Source organism: Coturnix japonica, chromosome 1 (genome assembly GCF_054131305.1).
Source record: "Coturnix japonica strain WE chromosome 1, WE-NBRP24, whole genome shotgun sequence".
Lineage (NCBI taxonomy): Eukaryota > Metazoa > Chordata > Aves > Galliformes > Phasianidae > Coturnix > Coturnix japonica.
This window is the reverse complement of record NC_140663.1, coordinates 72,592,494-72,611,258: the sequence shown is the minus strand read 5'-3', so window position 1 is coordinate 72,611,258 and position 18,765 is coordinate 72,592,494. Positions and strand designations below refer to the sequence as shown.

The following is an 18,765-nucleotide window of genomic DNA, read 5'->3' as shown; positions in this document are numbered from 1 at the left end:
TCAAGGCCAGGCTGGATGCGGCTCTGGGCACCTTGGGCTGCTGGTTGGTGACTCTACACACAGCAGGGGGTTGAAACTAGATGGTCATTATGGTCCTTTTCAACCCAGGCCATTCTATGGATCTATGAGCCCAGCAGCAGGCTCCAGCCCCTGCCACGTTAATGGGACAACAGCCCCATACAGCTAACAGCCCCAAAGCTGACATACAACCTATGCTGCTTCTTCCCCCCCCTTAGGCTGCTAAGGACAGAGGGCAGCTCCAGCTGTGCCTCCCAGGCTCTCCAGCAGAGGTCAGGGAAGCAGCAGCCCAACACAGACAAGTCCACTGAGCTTCACTTTATCACGGCATCCTAATGATTTCAGAAGGAAACAGCTGGACTGCAAGAAACGCACGTGACAAGGCATAAGTGACATAACTCAAATAGTGCACGTTTATTCTGAACAGTATTTCTAAAGAGTCTGAGAAAAAAAAAAACAACAAAAAAACAAAAACATGCTTCTGATGTACAACGAGGGCAATGATAAGAGATTAATAACGGACCGACTCAACGGTAAAGAATTTGCTCCCCCTGCAACTTAATTTGTAACGCTGAGAATGCAATTGTAAACCGCAAACGGCATAACTCTAAATGAAACTCAAGAGACCAGGGGCGGCCTTAGCCAAATTAATCAGAAAGCAGTCGCAGATTCCAAAGAAACATCCAAGTCAGCAAACACTCGACAGAAACACAGACTTTATGCATAGCAGCTGACCCTGGATTACAACATAGGGGGAGAATGGAACAACGGATGTGTAGGAGATCGATTTGTTTTTACTAGACATCACAGGGCACCATCAAGAATTAACAAAATATCACAGAAGTTTGTTTCAGTTGTAACAGTTTGTCGTATTGAGTTGGCAAGTTGAACCATTAGCTGCATCGTGTAAACTCGGCCAGTTTCTGTATACACAAAATAAATCCTCTCCCTTCCTCCCCCTCCCAAAAAAGAGGGATATCTCTCCTGGATGAATCTTTTCCCCTGTACTATGGCATCCTCTAGTAGAAGTCTCTCTGTGGATATTACACTTTAATCCATGTACAACAAAACCAGCTGCAGAGATTCAAGAACAATATGCATAACACACAATGAACTCTCTAAAGCTGCTAGTTGCATATACCTTTTTCTTGCTACATCCTCATCCAGAAGTGCTGGCATATTATTTTTTCTCCATTGAAACTCTCACCTGACTTCAGAAGAAAGTTTACTTGTTCATAAGCAGTTATTTTCAAGTTAAAATGAGGTCCTGCTGCAGCACAATAGGAAGTAACTGAAGTTCTCTGCATTAAGCTCACACTTCAGAGTTCCAGTGACTCTGGATAACAGTACTAAGATGCAGCATTCTCTTACTACGGCCAACTTGGCCAATATACTAAATACAGCTGTTTGTTGTTCAGAACTACTGACCCTCCCTCATCCATGTACAGGGAACACAGCTTTCTAAGAGACTGAGATTAAACTTCGTATCCAACAACCGTTTTCCAGGATTAATAGCCTGGGAAAAGGAGTCTTACATGCGTGGTCACTTTCACTTCCACCTCTTACAACACATTTAATCAGAAGTTACAATGAGGCAGGTTCGCTGTGGAATAGGAGCTTTAAGAATTGTTTTCAGGGATACATTCATAGAATGATGGCAGCCCAAAGCAAAGAGAGACAGAAACAAAGGTTACTCCAAGTAAGTTCAGACATCAGACTTGTACTTTTAAACCTGAAGGAAAACTGTCTGCAAAACACACTGATTTGTGGAAGCCTACGACAACAGCAAATCCTAAGAATTCATATCCCCACACCCATCTACCCAACCCAAACACTTACCACTTAGTTCTAGAAGAATGAAGAGCACTTTGCTTGGCACCAGAGGCAGCTATGGTCTAAGTTACAGCTGTGCTGCATGAACATCCTCAAGTACAATACTATCTCTCTCCCACCACATACTTCTCTTGGTTTGGTCTACAAATGGCCAGGGAAACTATGTTGGCATATGACAAGCTAATTGTGCTTCTATACATTCCCCCCTCGAGACAGATACTAGAACTGCCAACATAACCAGTGCGAGCAGGTCCTGGCAGTACTAAAAATAAGCTTTTGTCAAAACTAGGTTGCTTCTGGACAAAGAAACTTTGCTTCCCAGCCAGAGTCTGCTACCAAGTGTTGCAAACACAGGTGCTCAGGCCATGCAGAGGGGCTTTTGTTGTTAAAGACCTGCCCACCACCAAGACTCAATTAGTGCAAACCTAGCAAACAGAGTAGCTATTTTCCAGCATAGGTCTTGTCAAGATGCATTCCAATAACACTACACACCTCCAGGAAAGTAGTAGTAATTCTGGAGCAGCTTGTATAGTCACCCCTCCAGGTAATAAAGGACCACATAGTGTGCAATGAGGGGTACCATCCCTTGCCTCTTCACAACTCTCATCTTGAAATCCTTGGTTCCCAACTCACCTTCAAACAACTGGACAGCACCTGCTAACAAGATGCACACTGCAATGCGCACTATAGGTTGGGAGGCTTTCAAAGCAGATGAATTCAAGATGCAGGTTCAAACTTGAAAATAAAACAAACAGGAAAAGAACGTAGCTCAGTAACTACTTGGGAGATGGGGCAGGGTGGTGTTGTCACAACTCAGTGCACTTTCCCAGATGCTTGGAGAAAAAAATCCAAGCTTAAGCTGGTATCTGTATTGGCATACGCAGAATTGCTGGCAACAATGCATAGAAAGGAGCACTGATTCATGCAAAGAAAGCACTAAAGTATGCAAAGCAGAGCTCAGTTTGCTGTAGCTTTTCTGAGGTTAGAGTACCGGGAAGAAGCCACTCAGCCTATTTTCCAAATCCATAAACCGGTCTAGTAGACATTGCTTTCTCCAATGCTCCACAAATACCCTCTCAAGAGAGGAGAACTGCATTATTATGGCTGCAGGGAAAAGGGAAAAGAATCTTCAAAAGAGCAAAACATACTGTTTTTTTAACCACCTCCTTCTGAAGAAGCACATGAACACAGCAAGCCAAGCCAATCCCAAGAAAATCCAGGACACTCCTACAAAGCAATGTGACCGGGGTCAGTTTCTTGTTTGCCATCTCAGCCTTGCTGCCTGGTTTCTTCAACCCTTGACTCATCTCAGATTCATCACCACAGGTTTATCACCTGTAGCAAATTTATCTGGAGACAGGTGTTTGCCTTACATGATCAACATGGGTAAGGTGGTCACAATCACTTTTCCCATTCCAACAGCACAGATAAAACTCTCAGCAAGTCCTACAGCATCTCACCCATTTTTAAAGCAAGGATTTTGCCTCAAGATTTTTTTTTGCTTTAAATATAGGTTTACTTATACCAAATCAGCTCTAGCTCTCACTGTCAGTCATCTGCTGAGATTTTGATAAATGGAGATAAGGAAAACCAAAGTCCACTCTGAACCCTCCTCTCAGTCAGTTAAGAAATGTAGCACCAGCTTGGGTGAGATTTTTTTTTTTTAGAAAAAAAAACAACAACAACATTCAAAAATATCAGCCCAGGCAGAGTGAAAAGGTATGGTAAAGAAGCCTGCCCTTCTCAGCAAATGATGGAGGAAAAAGCCATACTCAAAAATATTGGGAAGAACTACATACTTTCTTAAGGTAGGGGGGAAATTGGGAAGAAGAGTGGGAAGTACTGAAATAACATTCAAAGGTTGGGGGAGTAAAAGTACCCTGTAGGTTATAAAAAATAAGATAATACAGAAGTCAAAGAACAAGATATTGCTTTTCCTTTCCTCCCCCTCAGATTTACATTCTGCTTACCAAGAGAATTCTCTGAAGGAAACCTGTCATCAGGACAACCTGCTCAAGCCCTCCACACCTCAAACTAAAGAGATTTGCACACCTCTTCCCACTTCAATCAGAACAAAAGAAAAAGACCATTAAAAAAAAAATAACCCCCAAAATGATCTGACAATCCTTGGAAGAAGCATTACATTTTGTTGGAGAGAGGTCAAGATAAAAATAAAAAATAAAAAAAAAAAAGAGGATGACAATGAAGGTGTGTAATTTCAAAAAAATATATATCAATAGGCCTCTCTTTCCTTATTTGGCGACAAGCAAGTGCAAGAAAATGTTCATTGGGGTTTTGTTCAGTTGTCGGTCTTTTGCACATCTGCGTTCTGGCCAAGACAAGGGGCTTTGAGGTTTTTCTGCAGCACGTGAGCATCTGCGGGCTCTATCCTCTTGTAGTAGTTCTTCTTCGTCTCAATGATCTCAAAGCCAAACTTCCTGTAGAAGTCAATTGCTGACTCATTGCTGATCTGGACATGCCTAGGACAGAAACGAGGATAGAGAGACGGGTTTCAGAACATTCCACGGTATAAAGTTGTGCATTTGTGCTGTGAACAAAGGATAAAGAACATAAGCAAGATAAGGAAAGGAACTATCTATCCAGAGAGGAATGACTGTAGTCCCAAGACTCGCAGTTCTGGCCTTCCCACAGGTTATCCTGAGATAACACAGCTCCTGAATAATCTGTGACAAATATGAGAAATGGCAAATACTTCCCTTAAGAAAAATTATTTTAAGGAATACAAATAGCCAAGACTTAAATATTGATAGCTCAGTAATTTCAATTTTTCATCACTTGGAAGTGATGGATATCTTTTGGGAAATATATAACAAAGTTATATATGATTAAAGGCTCTAAAGTGAGACTTTCACTATTTTTAAACTTCCTTCAGAAACACTTCTTAGATGACCCAAAGCAATGTGCAGGGTTCATCATTCAGACAGCTCTAATACAAAACTGATGATGACATTGATGTGACACTGAATAGGATTTTAACTCTTTACTCCTTGCTTACCACCCTCCTCTCCTCACAGAAAGCTAAGGCAGCGTAAAGCAGCCCTGCAGACTTACAACTCCTCTTTAAAATACCTGCTGCTCTTACAGAGCAGGCACAAAGATACAATAGTAGTGGATTTGGAAGAATTTACACTTCCTTGGCAGAACAGGTCTCAGCTTGAGGAGAGAGTTATTCACTTGTCAATAATACCAGTGTCCAAAACAACCTTCACTGCACATCTCCAAAAGTCCTGGCAAGAGTTCAGGCTGCTGTGGAAACACATCCTAAGTGAAACCAACCCACAGACGCTGCAGGACTATCCTCACAGCACCCTGTGATTGTGCCAGTATAACCAGGAGGTTGTGGCCAAGGAGGGAGCTGGCTCTGAAGTGATTTTGGCCAAAACTGCTCTACAGGGAACTACTAAAACAACCCTTTCAAGTACCCCTGTCCTCTACCCCACTGCTTGTTCACATGTCAGTATCATGCCAAATGCTTACATAGATGTAGCTGATATTTTGGAAACAGACACAAAACCAACCAACCCCAGAAACAAAACACTAAGAGAAGATTTCCCCAGCTGTGTCAGATAACTGACCTAGTTTACTGTGCTGCTGCACAAACAGGTGACCTGGCACACTGCAAGAACTGGAGTAAGCAGCCAGGCCTTGCCACTGAATGCAAATACAGATAGTCTGTTAAGCACCTCTGGAGTGATGTTCTAATATACATATTAGTGTCGTAAGTGACAAAAGACAGCAAATAACTTAAAACTGTATGCAGGGCTTGCAGTGTTTTCTATTATGGGACAATGCTGGAGAGTATAAAAAAGAAATAAATTCCACCTTTTTCTTCAAAGAATGCAATGCAATTCTGCTATAGATCACAGCTTTAAAACAATTTTAAGATTAAGCAAGCAAGCTTTTGGTTTTCTCTGTATCACACAACAAACCCAGAATACAACACAACCTTCCTTCTGATGCTTTTTTGCTAAATATTTATGAGGAAAGTTGTCTCATAATCCAACTTAGAGACTATAAAACACTTCTGGATTTCCCTCTGTTTGATCCCATGTACATCTCTCATTCTCCGTAATAGTATGGGTGTAACTCTTACTTACAGATAGATGTTGTCAAAAGTGCCATCTTTCTCACAGATGTTTAAGACATGATTCAGCATTTTAGTTCCTGCCAAAAGTTAAAGAAATACTTAAAATCAGAAGCGCACAATCAATTCTGTACTTAGTTCGCCAACCACTTTCTTGAGCAGTTAACCAAAGTAGGATAAAATGACAGACCATGTGCTGAGGACATTGACACTAAGTTCTAAAATCAGAAAATATAAATTAATACAAAGATGTCATCCATGAGCATTGAAGTTCAGCCAGTAAGAAATCCTTCTGCACATAAAACTCTGTTCACAGTTTCATTGTTTCTTGGGAGAACTCAGAAGCATATTTATAAATCACCTTATCTAAACACTGAACTCTCGATCTATAACGTAGTTAAAATACGGTCAAAGCATAGTATAGACTAGTGAGAGTACTTGTAATTTTTAAATGACAAAAACCTATTAAAAATATTTTAAGTTACCTTCCCAAAGCAAATAGCAAATACCATGAGCTTTTGATTAACTTGGCCCACAGATCTGCAGTAGAGAGAATAACTCATTGTCGTATGGATAGTAAAGGAATACTACCCCTGAGCAGCAATAATTAGAAATTAAAGACAGATACAATTTAGAAGAATGAAGAAGTAACACAATGAAGAACAGATGCATTTCTGGGCTCCACAATATAAAAAGGATATTTAAGTCCTTGAAAGTAAAACCTTGGAAGAAAGAAGAGGCTGAGAGGCAACCTCGCTCCTCTCTGCAGCTCCCTGAAGTAGGGAAACAGAATAAGATGCCCATCTATGCTCCTGAGAACTGATGGCAGGACAAGATAGGCACAAGACTGCACAGGGTAGTGGGGGTGGTGCGTTCAGGCTGGATATTAGGAAACATTTCTTTACCTTGAGGGTGTTAAAACATTGGAACAGGTTTCCTAGAGAGGCAGCTCATCAGCCATGCCTGTCAGCATTAAGAGACATTTGGACAGTGCCCTCATCGACATGCTTTAACTGCTTGTTAGCCTTGAAGAGAGCACACAGGTGCTCTCATCCAAGTGAACTATCCCACGTGAACTGCACGCAGGCTCCATGCTTCAGACTATTTTAGAATACCTTTATGCTTCAATTTTCTATCTACAGAAGGTGAGTGTTTACATCACAGAAATAAAACAATGTGACTAATAGAATTTGAAATCCTGAACAATAAAGTTCTAAAAATAAATAAATAAATTCTGAAAGATGGGACAGCAGGAGCATTTTATAAGTTACTCTTTCCCCAAAGCAATTACTGCTCTAAAAGTACACCTTGAGCTATCTTGGTTAAAGCAGCAAAAAAACTCTACAAGGCAATTTAAAAGGCTGGCCAGACATTCTTGTTTGCTTGATGACTCAAGACACAAAAGAACCACCTCCTCACCTATTCCTAGCCGTCGGTAGGGTGCCAGGCATCCAAGTGTCATGATATACAGCCTCTTCTGGTTCTGGGAGTGATCCACCCTACAGCACACTGCTCCCACTGCGATATCATTGAAGTAGGCTGTCAGGGAGTGAAGCAAAGCGTTATCAGTTATACATCTCAAACTACACATGCAACTCCTTTGTTTAAATGCTGTAAATCCCTTCCCAGCTGTTAATTCCCTGACCCAGATAAAGTCATACATTATGACTAACACCAAGGCAAATTACCAGGGGTACTCTAACACAGTATTTGTTACTTATTCTTAACTGTAATAAGCAAGTGACCTTAGGAGGTAAGTTGGTAGCACACATCTATGAAGTTTTCTGCTGTAACAGAAAACGTACCACTCTATAGTAAAATAGAAGCTATTTATAACATAAACCCTTTGAGGTTAAGACAGCAGCTTTTTAAGATTCCAGATGTTATTTGTTGTTACATTAAGCAACAAAATAGAAGAATCTGCTACTCAAAAGCATTAAGGATGGCACATCACAGCCCACGATTGCTGGCAAGAACAAAGGTACCTAATTTGGCTAGTTCGCCAACCTCCAGTACGTCCTTGTAGAACTTGTCGTTGTAGCTGACAGGAAAGATGACTTGGTTTAGCCTCTTCAGCTGTTTAATGTTGTGGGGTGTTACATCTCCCAGCTCGATCCGGCTACTGGAACAAATCAAAACATGCTTAACATTGACACACTCCAAAAATTTCTACGGACACCAAAAATTAGTTATTTTATATTTAGAGAACTGCTCCACACAATGATCAGTTCAATACATAGATGAACTGCAGCATTCAGCCCACAGAATTCACTTTCATCAGTGGCTGCTTTAACTGCAAAAATACAATATAAATCAGTGCTGTATAAACAGGAGTTTGAGGCCACACTTTACACTGATATACTTATTAGATGTGCTGCTTTATGGAGTGATTGAAGAACATTCAGGAGAATACTAACCTCTGTAGAAACTTAAATGTGAAGGACAAGGCTAGGAGAGACCAAGAAAATGCAGACTTTGTACTGACAGGTGGCAGGAATTAATAAAGTTTAGACTTAGACACAAGTGCCATGCCACCACACATCTAATAATGTGTGCAGCAGAAAACTCATGTTAAGCCTATTAATACGTAAGTGTGCCACTGCCAAGGTGATAAGTGCATCAATTATGATCCTCACTGAAGTCATTCTTCCTGTTGATTGAGAGCAGAAACACTAGTTTGAAACACAAGTACACAGTGCATTGGGTTCCCAGCCAAATTCATGTCTGAGTGTCGTGCTTGAGTAAAGCACCTCAGTAGCACTAGAAGAGTTATTTTTCTGCATCAAGTTGAAACCAAAGGGAGCAGGTCTCATCTGCCCAGTTAAATCAGATTAGCTGCAAACCAGAAGGTCGATAAGGAAAGAGAAAAACCTCACTTTCTCCCCCGACAGCTTAGACCTCCTGTCCAAAATTATTTAACAGTATACTAACCTTGGTGATACCTTTTTATTTTTAATCAGAAGGTTTCAGCCTCAGTAGATCAGTAACACTAGCCTGAACCTTTATGATGAGCTTATGGTCGACTTGTTAAAGTGTAAAGGAGAAGCTGCTCTAACAAAAATCCCCAGACTATTACCAGGTATTGCATGCTTTCTAATATTTTAGTCTTTGATGAAGTGAAAAGTTAAGGCATTAGAAGACAGTGGACTGCACACTTCCAATAAATAAAGAAGGCGTGGTTGAGGAGACACGGCCAGAAGACTGGCCTTCATCAGGCAGGTTCCAGACAGGAAAAACAGAGCATATAAAGCTATATATAACTACTGAACCAACACACCACCTCTCAGGCTACAGGACCTGCTGAGAGAAACTGTTCCAAGTAGTGCACAGCTGAAAGGTACTGCTGACTAATTTGCCTGAGCCCCTGGGCTCCCCAGCTCTCACCACCACTTGCTACATTAATTGCTGCCCCCTACATCTCCTTCTGTCCATCTCCTGTGCTCTGCCACTAGCTGTTTCTTCTTAGGGTGAGAATTACAGCAGGGCCACTGAGACATCCTGGAAGACAGTGTGAAAGAAATAGAAGAACCACTACAGCAAACTGATTTTATGTTCCTTAAGTTTGTTTGAATACCACATATTCAAACCATAAATTAATGTATAGCACTAGCTGATTAAATCAGCACCACACCTATCGCACTCAAGCATTTGAGGCAAACTAAATGAGCTCACAGGAAAGGAGACATACACCATAGGAGTTCAGTTTGCCTGAAGACAGCACAGCAAAAAGTGCCACTAGAGCCTCCAGTAGAAACAAGGTAAAGCTGGCACTACTGCTGGAAGAAACACACTTGTTAACCCCGAGCCACTCATTTCCATGCTCCTGCTGGCACAAAGGTGGCAAACCAACCTCAATTACAACTTTGCCAAAAACAAAAAAAAAAAGGAAAGTTTAGTTTTAACCCACATTGGTCCCTTGATTGGGTTTACCACATAAATTCTGTCAACAAAGAGGGGGGAAAAAAAGCTGCCAGAGGCAGAACTGCTTCTTGAGCAGAAGAGCCAGCTTAGTCCACATTAAACTGCTACTGGATGAAGCAGACAAGAGAAGCACAGGGATCATTTGGTGTTCATTCCACACTCAACCTCACATATAGAGCAGTGTGCACTTCAAATATAAGGGCTTAAAACCACCCCAGCCACAAACTATCCAAGACAAAGTGCCTAGAAGGAAGTACACCAGATGGTCACCCCTTCCTTTCCGCTGGAGTGAAGGCAATGCTTTATTTGTTTATTTTAAAGCTAGTTACAAGTTGATAGAATTCCTAGTTACTTCTTAGCCAAAACAATAACATAAATTTACTGTATCAGCTGAGGCCCGTAGGACCAGCTGTGTATTCCAGCTCAGCAGAGGCTGTAACAGAAATATCTGATCTTCAGTGCTGCAAAGACAAAAATTAAATCACAAACTCAAATTAGCACATAAGAACACCTGAAGCACTCAGGTATCATTCCTTAATAGATTTTATTCCATTATTCCAATCACTTTCTTCAGAAGATACACAGTTATTACTGGCATTCCAAATAGCATCCCTTGGAGGTAGCAGAATTGTATTCATTGTAGGCATCAAAGCTTTGGGTTCAATGGAGATGCAGCTTCCCAAGTCACCCAACACAAGGAATTCATTTTCATAGAATCACAGAATTGCTCAAGTTGGAAAGGACCTTAAAGATCATTGAGTCCAACCACAATCTAACCACAGTACCCTAACTCTAACAGCCTTCCACTAAATCACATCCCTGAGCACCTCATCCAAATGGTTTCTAAGCACATTCAGGGATGGTGACTCAACCACCTCCCTGTGAAGCCTATTCCAGTGCTTAACAACTCTTTCAGTAAAGAAGTGTTTCCTGATATCCAACCTAAACTCACCCTGGTGCAGCCTGAGGCCATTTCCCCTAGTCCTGTCACCAGTGAGAAGAGATCAACCCCACTCTCACTGTAAGCACCTTTCAGGTATTGGAAGAGAGCAATAAGATCTCCCCTCAGCCTAAACAGCCCCAGTTCCTTCAGTTGCTTCTCACAGGGCAGATTCTCCAAGCCCTTCAGAGGCCTTGTTGCCTTTCTTTGGACCTGCTCCAGCACCTCCATGTCCTTTCTGTACTGAGGTGCCCAAAACTGAACACAGCACTCAAGGTGAGACATCACCAGTGCTGAGTGCAGGGGCAGGATTCCTTCCCTAGTCCTGCTCACCACACTGTTCCTGATACAAGCCTGGATGCCATTGGCCTTCTTGGCCACCTGGGCACACTGCTGGCTCATATTCAGCCAACTGTCCATCAGTCTAAGGTCCCTTTCTGTCAGGCAGCTTTCCAGCCACTCTTCCCCAAGCCTACAGGGTTGCCTTTATATGGAGGAACCAGGGACTCCTGGCTCATCATACCAGGCCTCTTATTACATGCAGCGCCTTACCTAGATGGAGTACCAGTCAACTGGAGCCACTCCAACAACATCACTGTAAGGCTGTTCCCAAGCCATCACTGTTCTCATAGTTATGCATTCTTCTGATTGACACCCAAATTAATACAAGTTCTAACCATATGCCCTTTCAGTAGTTGATGCGAGCCAGTACTTCTTACCCACAGCCTGTATCTTTAGAGAGCTACCATGCCATTCAGCTTTCACTCTATCTAAAGATCCCAGCCTCCTTCTTTAACACTGGCTCTTAATTCCTGCTGCTGTCACACTAGCTCTTCTTTGCACTCCATCACATAATTTTCCTTAAACACAATTGACCAAAGCTTCACTCTAAACACAAACCCTGCACAACAGCAACAGCTTTTTCTCATCTCTACTGGAAGCATTTTCCTGACATAACCTAGGACTACATTTGCATTTCAGTAATGTAATATAACTCAGTTACTGAGGAAAAACCACACTCAGAGGTGGTTTCTGGTCCATAAGGCGCACAGCAATGCAGCCCAGCTACGTCAGAGCTGAGTGAAGCGGGATTCACAAAATCCTGATGGAAATGGGAATTTACAGAGGTGCCGTGGAGAAGTTACTGAAACTGGATGCATGCCCAGAACATCAGCATTAATACTCTGGCTCTTGCAGGCACTGCCCTAAAGTCCTTTAAGCACTTGCAGGAAACACACAAAGTACACACCTTCCACAGGAACAAATGCAATCCTATTCATTATGTTGCAACTGCATTCCTCCACCTGCAGCCTACCAACGGAGCTACAATAACGCAGTTGAGTTACTTCTCCTGTAATGGCTTAAATTCAGACTGGTGGAAGTAACTGGAGTTACGTGAGAGAACAGCATTTGCCTTTGCTGTGAAGGCTGTACTTTGCTTTTTGATACATACTAAAGAAGAGCAGCTATAAAGAAGCTCATAAGAAGCTGAGTTCCAGAGTTAAGAGTTCAGGAGTAAAACTAATTCCGTCACACGAACAGCCAGCATTGTACACCAGTTTAGAGCACACACAGAGAAAAAAGGGGAAATTCCAAATTTCTTAATGCTGTAAGAATCTCAGCCTCATTCGGCTTTAAGCAGCATGAGTCCCTCCCCAGAGGGATGTGCCTGACTGAAACAGATCTCTTTGTAACCGATAGCTGGGCCCAGGCTTATTTCAAGCATCTGGTGCTCTAAATTTAGCTGAACTGTATCTGCAACTTGCAAAATGTACTGAGGTACAGTGGAAGAGGCAGGAGAGGGAGCAGGGGGAAGAAGACTGCCCGAACAAATGAAAGGACTTCAGAGAAGGTTTGTCACCCCGTTACGCAGCCAGCTTGCTTTATTGCTTCTATTTTGGCTTCCAAGTCAAAGAAGGAGTCTAGACAGGATAATCCACTCCCATAAAATAAAACCAAACCAGAGCTAGGAAAGCTATAGACCTGAAGGGTGTGGCTTTACTTAGATTCAGCTCCAAAGCCAAAAGAGCCTCTCTAGATTTTTTTCTTAATATAAGTTCTTATTCTTTAAACAGATGAGCTGTCCTGCTAGGCACATAAGATAGACTAGGTCTTGTGGGCAGACTGGCATGTCTCCAATTATCTAGAAGATCTGCTGGCTATAAATCTGCTCTGCTTTAATCATCCAAAAAGTCAGAAAGATGAGTGCAAGTCTAATACGTTTCTGAGCCCCAGCCTCCTTTACTCTGAGTTATTGCTGAGCACGTACTCACACAACACCTGATATCCTGCTGCAAGATCTCCCCAGCTGTGCTGGATTATAGAACAGCACAGTGATGTGCTCAAAAAAATCCAGGTAGTGTCAGAAACAGAATTAACAGAAGACTTCTCCCAAGATGCACAGTTCAAAGGGATCTAGATGCAAAGAGGTTTTGCTGGAATCTGATCTAATTCCACAAAACATAGTTCAGACAATTGCAACCCCCTCTCCCTTACAACAGAAAGCAAATGGTGCATTACAGAATCACAGAACAAACCAGGTTGGAAGGGACCTCAAGGATCATGTAGTTCCAACCCCCCTGCCTGGCAGGGCCACCAAACATACACATTTACTAGATCAGGTTGCCCAGGGCCCCGTCCAACCTGGTCTTGAACACCTCCAAGGACGGGGCATCCACAACCTCCCTGGGCAGCCTGTTCCAGGGCCTAACCACTCTCCTAGTGAAGAACTTCCCCCTAACATCCAACCTAAATCTTCCCTCTTTTAACTTAAAACCATTTCCCCATGTCCTGCTATTGTCAGCCCTTTCCAAGAGTTCACTCCCCTCCTGGGTGTAAGTTCCCTTCAGGTATTGAAAGGCTGCAATGAGGTCACCCCGCAACCTTCTCTTCTCCAGGCTGAACAAGCCCAACTCCCTCAGCCTGTCCTCATAGGGGAGGTGCTCCAGCCCCCTGATCATCTTTATGGCCCTCCTCTGGACCCTTTCCAACAGCTCTATGTCTTTAACATATTATTACAGTCAAAGTATCTTCATTATATGTGGACAATTTGTTCTTCAGCCTAGAAGACTGGACCATCATACAGCACACCAAACAACCACACCAATAACAACCCTAAGGTTACAGCAGCAATGCTGTCACAAAGAGTCTCAGCTGCCTGGTTACGCAAGTGCAAGAGGAAGACAGTGAGATCATTTCAAGATGTGTCAAAAAAATAAACTTTCCTGAGAAAACTGAGATGTCATTTTGTAGTTGGATACAAAGAACAGAAATCCCCACATGCAGCTGACAAATCTGAACTCAGAACTAACAGAAATAAGTTATTGCTGGTCTAGAAGAGAAAAGCAGCCATACATAACATCACTTAGCAGCTCACAATGCTGCTTCTTGAAAGCATCTCATGAGCTGAAGGCCTATTGTATTACATTTGCCTGTCCCACGTACAGCGAAAGAGGAAACAATTTGTCTGTGATCATAGAGCAGATAAAGAGCTGCCAGAAATCCTAACTCCCCACTGCTAGTCTAAGCACTTCTCCTTATTAGCCAGGTGAGCTCACGAGCACATTCAGATATTGCAGCCTTTCAATACCTGAAGGGAACTTACACCCAGGAGGGGAGTAAACTCTTCGAAAGGGCTGACAATAGCAGGACACGGGGAAATGGTTTTAAGTTAAAAGAGGGAAGATTTAGGTTGGATGTTAGGGGGAAGTTCTTCACTAGGAGAGTGGTTAGGCCCTGGAACAGGCTGCCCAGGGAGGTTGTGGATGCCCCGTCCTTGGAGGTGTTCAAGGCCAGGTTGGACGGGGCCCTGGGCAACCTGATCTAGTAAAGGTGTACGTTTGGTGGCCCTGCCAGGCAGGGGGGTTGGAACTACATGATCCTTGAGGTCCCTTCAACCCGGGTCATTCTGTGATTCTGTGATTCTTAGCCACAATCGCAGTCAAAGCAGGAATACTTCACCAGTTTGAAATAACTCCACATTTTTTGTGGCTCCACAACCAAAACTCCTGGAATGCTTATAAATTACAGCCCCCTTCCATACCCTCAATGTTCCTGAATATGAAAATTACAATCCTTATTCACCTCCTAGGAAATCATGAATCTTCACTAATTAACATTCATAAAGTACTTAGTGATCTTCAGGTAACAGCAGAGGTTATGTTTACCTTGAGATTCAAATCAGAAGCAATCTTGGGTTCACCAAGTGCGTTATTTACACAAATCTGAATGGCTAAAAGACATTTCTTGTACATAGTTAACCTCTCCATATAGAACTGATTCAAGCCTGCTAAGAACCAACCAAATATGAAACAGAGTCCAGGAAATAATGGGAAGAAGGAGGTCATGTGAGCTCAGGAAGCATTTCATACATTGAGAACTAACTGTGCTGCATGACACTCTTCTGCTGCTCTCATTCTCTTCCCTAACACAGTATCTCCACCCTCAGGAAAACTGAAATACCTTTGTTTTAGTGCCCTAGTGACAGCATTATGAAAGTGGGTTTGTTTCTATTTTCTATAAAGCCTCATTTCATTTCCTTTCTTTAATGAATTAATTGAATAACACTTTCTTTGATACAAAGGCACAGTTACCCCATTTAAATGCTCTACTTCTCCATTCTCAGGTCTTCAAGTACAGGAGTCTTCAAACAACGAGCAAGTCATCTTTACAGACTTCTCTCTTATCACCCCCACCTCAAGACTCCCTCCTGGAAAACTTCTGCTCTTCTAAAGCTCCCAGGAAAAACACATGGGTCACTTCATCTCTCACCCTCTTGTAACAGGGAACAGAAAGGAATCCTGAAGTTGCCTGCCTTACCTAGAGAAGAAGGAATGCAAGGGACCAACACGCTTCTTCATCAGCTCTCAAACGAGTAAAGACATCTGACTTCTCTTGTTCTCTCCTGCCAGTCCTTCCTACCTCACAGTGCATCTTAATCTGTGTAAAGACAAATCAATAGATCTATCTAAGCTCTGTAACGCTAACTTGGGAAGGAGTGAAGAATAGTCCCTGTTCTTGTGCAAAGCACATACGGCTACAGGGCCTCTAAAGGCTTAGTTAGAGGTATGAGACCTTACCTATAACTATCCATTGCATTTAAATATGCTGAATTGGCACTTCGCTGTTACATTAGACATTCTCCAGCTGTGGTGCCATTTCTACAGCCAGCTAAAGTAGCACTAGCCAGCACCATGACATTCCATTGCAGCAATTGCTTCTGCATGGGGCTGGTCTGGAGGCTTTGTAGCCAGCGAGCGGAACCCCTGGAGACTGTAAGATGTACTGAACTGCAGCACACAGAAACTTGGAGGCAGCCTTCTGATATATATATATATATAGAATATATATAAAGAACAAAAAACTAAGCATGACTTTTTAAGACAGTGGTACCATACATGACCCAATTCCCTGCTCTGAGCTATTTTTCATCATGTGGCCAATGTATGCTGCCATATAATACCACCAGCAAGGCCAGGGCGGCCTCTGGTCCACAGCACAAAACAACACCCTTGCACAGGATCACAGGTGCAGGGCCTTGCTCACAACACAGCTCATACACAGCGCATGCAGTGTAACACTCCCACTTGCACAGTGGGTAGAGCATGTGATTGAGCACACACACTGCATCCCTTGGGTAACGTGACTTTGAGATAAGGGCAATGGGAAAAAGCTGGACTTCTCACAGTCTTCATCTGAACTAAAACAGATCAGGAGAACACTTGTACTGCAAAGCCTCAAAACACCATAGACAGTCATCAGCAAATGCTCAATTCAAAGCTACTCAGCAACAAGTGAATTGGCACCGTGAAAGCAATAAAGGACAGTCAGTTTGCTCCAGACAACATGACTTGAGTCCTTCCCATTGCTATTTTTCCTCAAGCAAACACAGTCTAAAATAGATTTTCAAATTCCAGAACTAACAATAACAACAATTACGAATGCAATAAATGAGAAAAAGAAGCGGCCCTCTAGAGATTCACTAAGTTCACTAAGAGAATAAGGAATTACCTTAGTTTTTCTAATCATGTTTAAGTGGGAAAAAAAGGGGGGGGGGGGGGGGAGGAGGGGAGGAAACATAATGGGTTTCTAAATTACTAAAATCATTCAGGAGATGAGGGATGTGCTCCCAAAATGCTCTCTGTGTTTCATGGTTTGCGTGTTACTATGTAATACACATGCTCCCAGACAGAAGACACTCAGACGGAGTCAGTTTGCTCTAAAGAACTGGCCCACAATTCTGAATTAAATACTGAAGACAGATGCGATCCCTTCAAGCAAGGCATTACTTTCTATATTCCAGAGTTGAAGCTTTAGATCTATTCTGGGACCTATCTTCTGAAAGCACTCTGATCTTTGTAGCTTGACAAACAATTTGCTTTTGTTCTGGAGTAACCCAGTGTGATTTACTGTTTTCCTTCTGATGTGTTAATCTAGTCCTTTCGATCTGATTGCACTTAAACTGGATTTTGGTTTTAATTCTAGCATACACAGAATCACACACAGAATGACCCGTGTTGGAAGGGACCTCAAGGATCATGTAGTTCCAACCCCCCTGCCTGGCAGGGCCACCAAACATACACCTTTACTAGATCAGGTTGCCCAGGGCCCCGTCCAACCTGGCCTTGAACACCTCCAAGGACGGGGCATCCACAACCTCCCTGGGCAGCCTGTTCCAGGGCCTAACCACTCTCCTAGTGAAGAACTTCCCCCTAACATCCAACCTAAATCTTCCCTCTTTTAACTTAAAACCATTTCCCTGTGTCCTGCTATTGTCAGTCCTTTCCAAGAGTTTACTCCCCTCCTGGGTGTAAGTTCCCTTCAGGTATTGAAAGGCTGCAATGAGGTCACCCCGCAACCTTCTATTCTCCAGGCTGAACAAACCCAACTCCCTTAGCCTGTCCTCATAGGGGAGGTGCTCCAGCCCTGTTATGTACCTGTCATCAGGAAGCCTTCCTGTGTGACCTCACCCCAATCGCTAATAAGCTAAACCCCTTACCATTTCTTAGCAAAAGCTTAAGCGCTTCAGCTTCTATTCACCCCGCCTTAAGCTGTGAAACTGGAATAGTAATACTCAGCCTTGCGTAACACAAGTTTCATGAGCACTGGTTTATCGCTGCTTTGAGAAACAGCTGCGGAAAACCTCCTTAACATACAAGAAGAAACTGAGGCAGGGGGAGGAAGGCCCGATGCATATGACCCTGAACCAAGGGGCACTGGGTAACCTAAGAGGCTGAGACAAGTGCCTTAAAGCAACCTACACAAGGTCAATAGGGTCACCTGGCCCCAAACCCAACCTGAGGGCCCCCAGCCCGGCGCTCCCATCTCGCTCCCTAGCGGTGGCAGCGGGCAGGGTGCCCCCATCAGCCACACCTGGCACGATCCTCTGGAGCCACGGAAGAGCAAAGACGGCCTCACAACTCTGCTCCTTCCACCCATCCACAGAAACCACCGCTTCAACACTTCAACCCACAATACAACCAAACAAACGCAGTCAACTACGATAAAATAAGAAAAAGGGCTGGAGACGGGCAGACCCGCAGAACCACGAGGGCTCTTTACTCTGTCGGACCAGCCCGTAACTCAGGGCCTCCCTAATCTCCTCGGGAACATAACGAGCCGATTTAATAGGGTAAAGAAGCCGCCAAGCGACGCGGCCTATGCAGGCCCCGCACCACCCGGCCGCGCTCCATACTCACCCCTTCATGGCGCGGCCTGCCCGTTCCCAGCGTCCCCGCTAGCAGCACGCAGGGCCCGGCGGCACCACTCGGGCCTTCCCTTCTTCTACCGGCTCCTCGGGCCGGGCAGCACGAGCGGCTCAGCCTCCAGCTCCCGGGCCCGCTCCACATGGGCCGCCGCCACCTCCTTCAACCGCCGCCCGCCCTCACGACCCCTCACCTCACGCATGCGCGGCGGGGTCGGGGCGCGAATGGCGGCGAGGGGGAGGGGA

General features: G+C 43.6%; 1 protein-coding gene across 2 annotated transcripts; it reads right to left on the bottom strand.

The window, feature by feature from the left end:
* Positions 1–408: 408 nt before the first annotated feature.
* NAA50 (N-alpha-acetyltransferase 50, NatE catalytic subunit) lies at positions 409–18,701 on the bottom strand. Of its 2 annotated transcripts, none has more exons than XM_015874300.2 (5): positions 18,515–18,701; positions 7,942–8,078; positions 7,376–7,495; positions 5,970–6,036; positions 409–4,331 (listed from the first exon to the last, which is right to left on the bottom strand). In XM_015874300.2, exons 1-5 carry the CDS (start codon positions 18,520–18,522, stop codon positions 4,151–4,153), a joined length of 513 nt encoding a protein of 170 aa, XP_015729786.1. In that variant the 5' UTR covers positions 18,523–18,701; the 3' UTR covers positions 409–4,150. The 2 variants fall into 2 exon arrangements, with proteins under 2 accessions (XP_015729786.1, XP_015729795.1); XM_015874309.2 differs by having other exon boundaries at positions 7,942–8,075.
* Between the last annotated feature and the right edge of the window lie 64 nt (positions 18,702–18,765).

What these genes read in the sequence shown, in the direction of transcription:
- NAA50 (XM_015874300.2), bottom strand. An exon ending in CTACCGACGGCTAGGAATAG is followed by an intron (nt 6,037 to 7,375) that starts GTGAGGAGGTGG and finishes AACTTTTGGCAG; the next exon opens with GAACTAAAATGCTGAATCAT. An exon ending in ACTTTTGACAACATCTATCT is followed by an intron (nt 4,332 to 5,969) that starts GTAAGTAAGAGT and finishes TTTCTGTCCTAG; the next exon opens with GCATGTCCAGATCAGCAATG.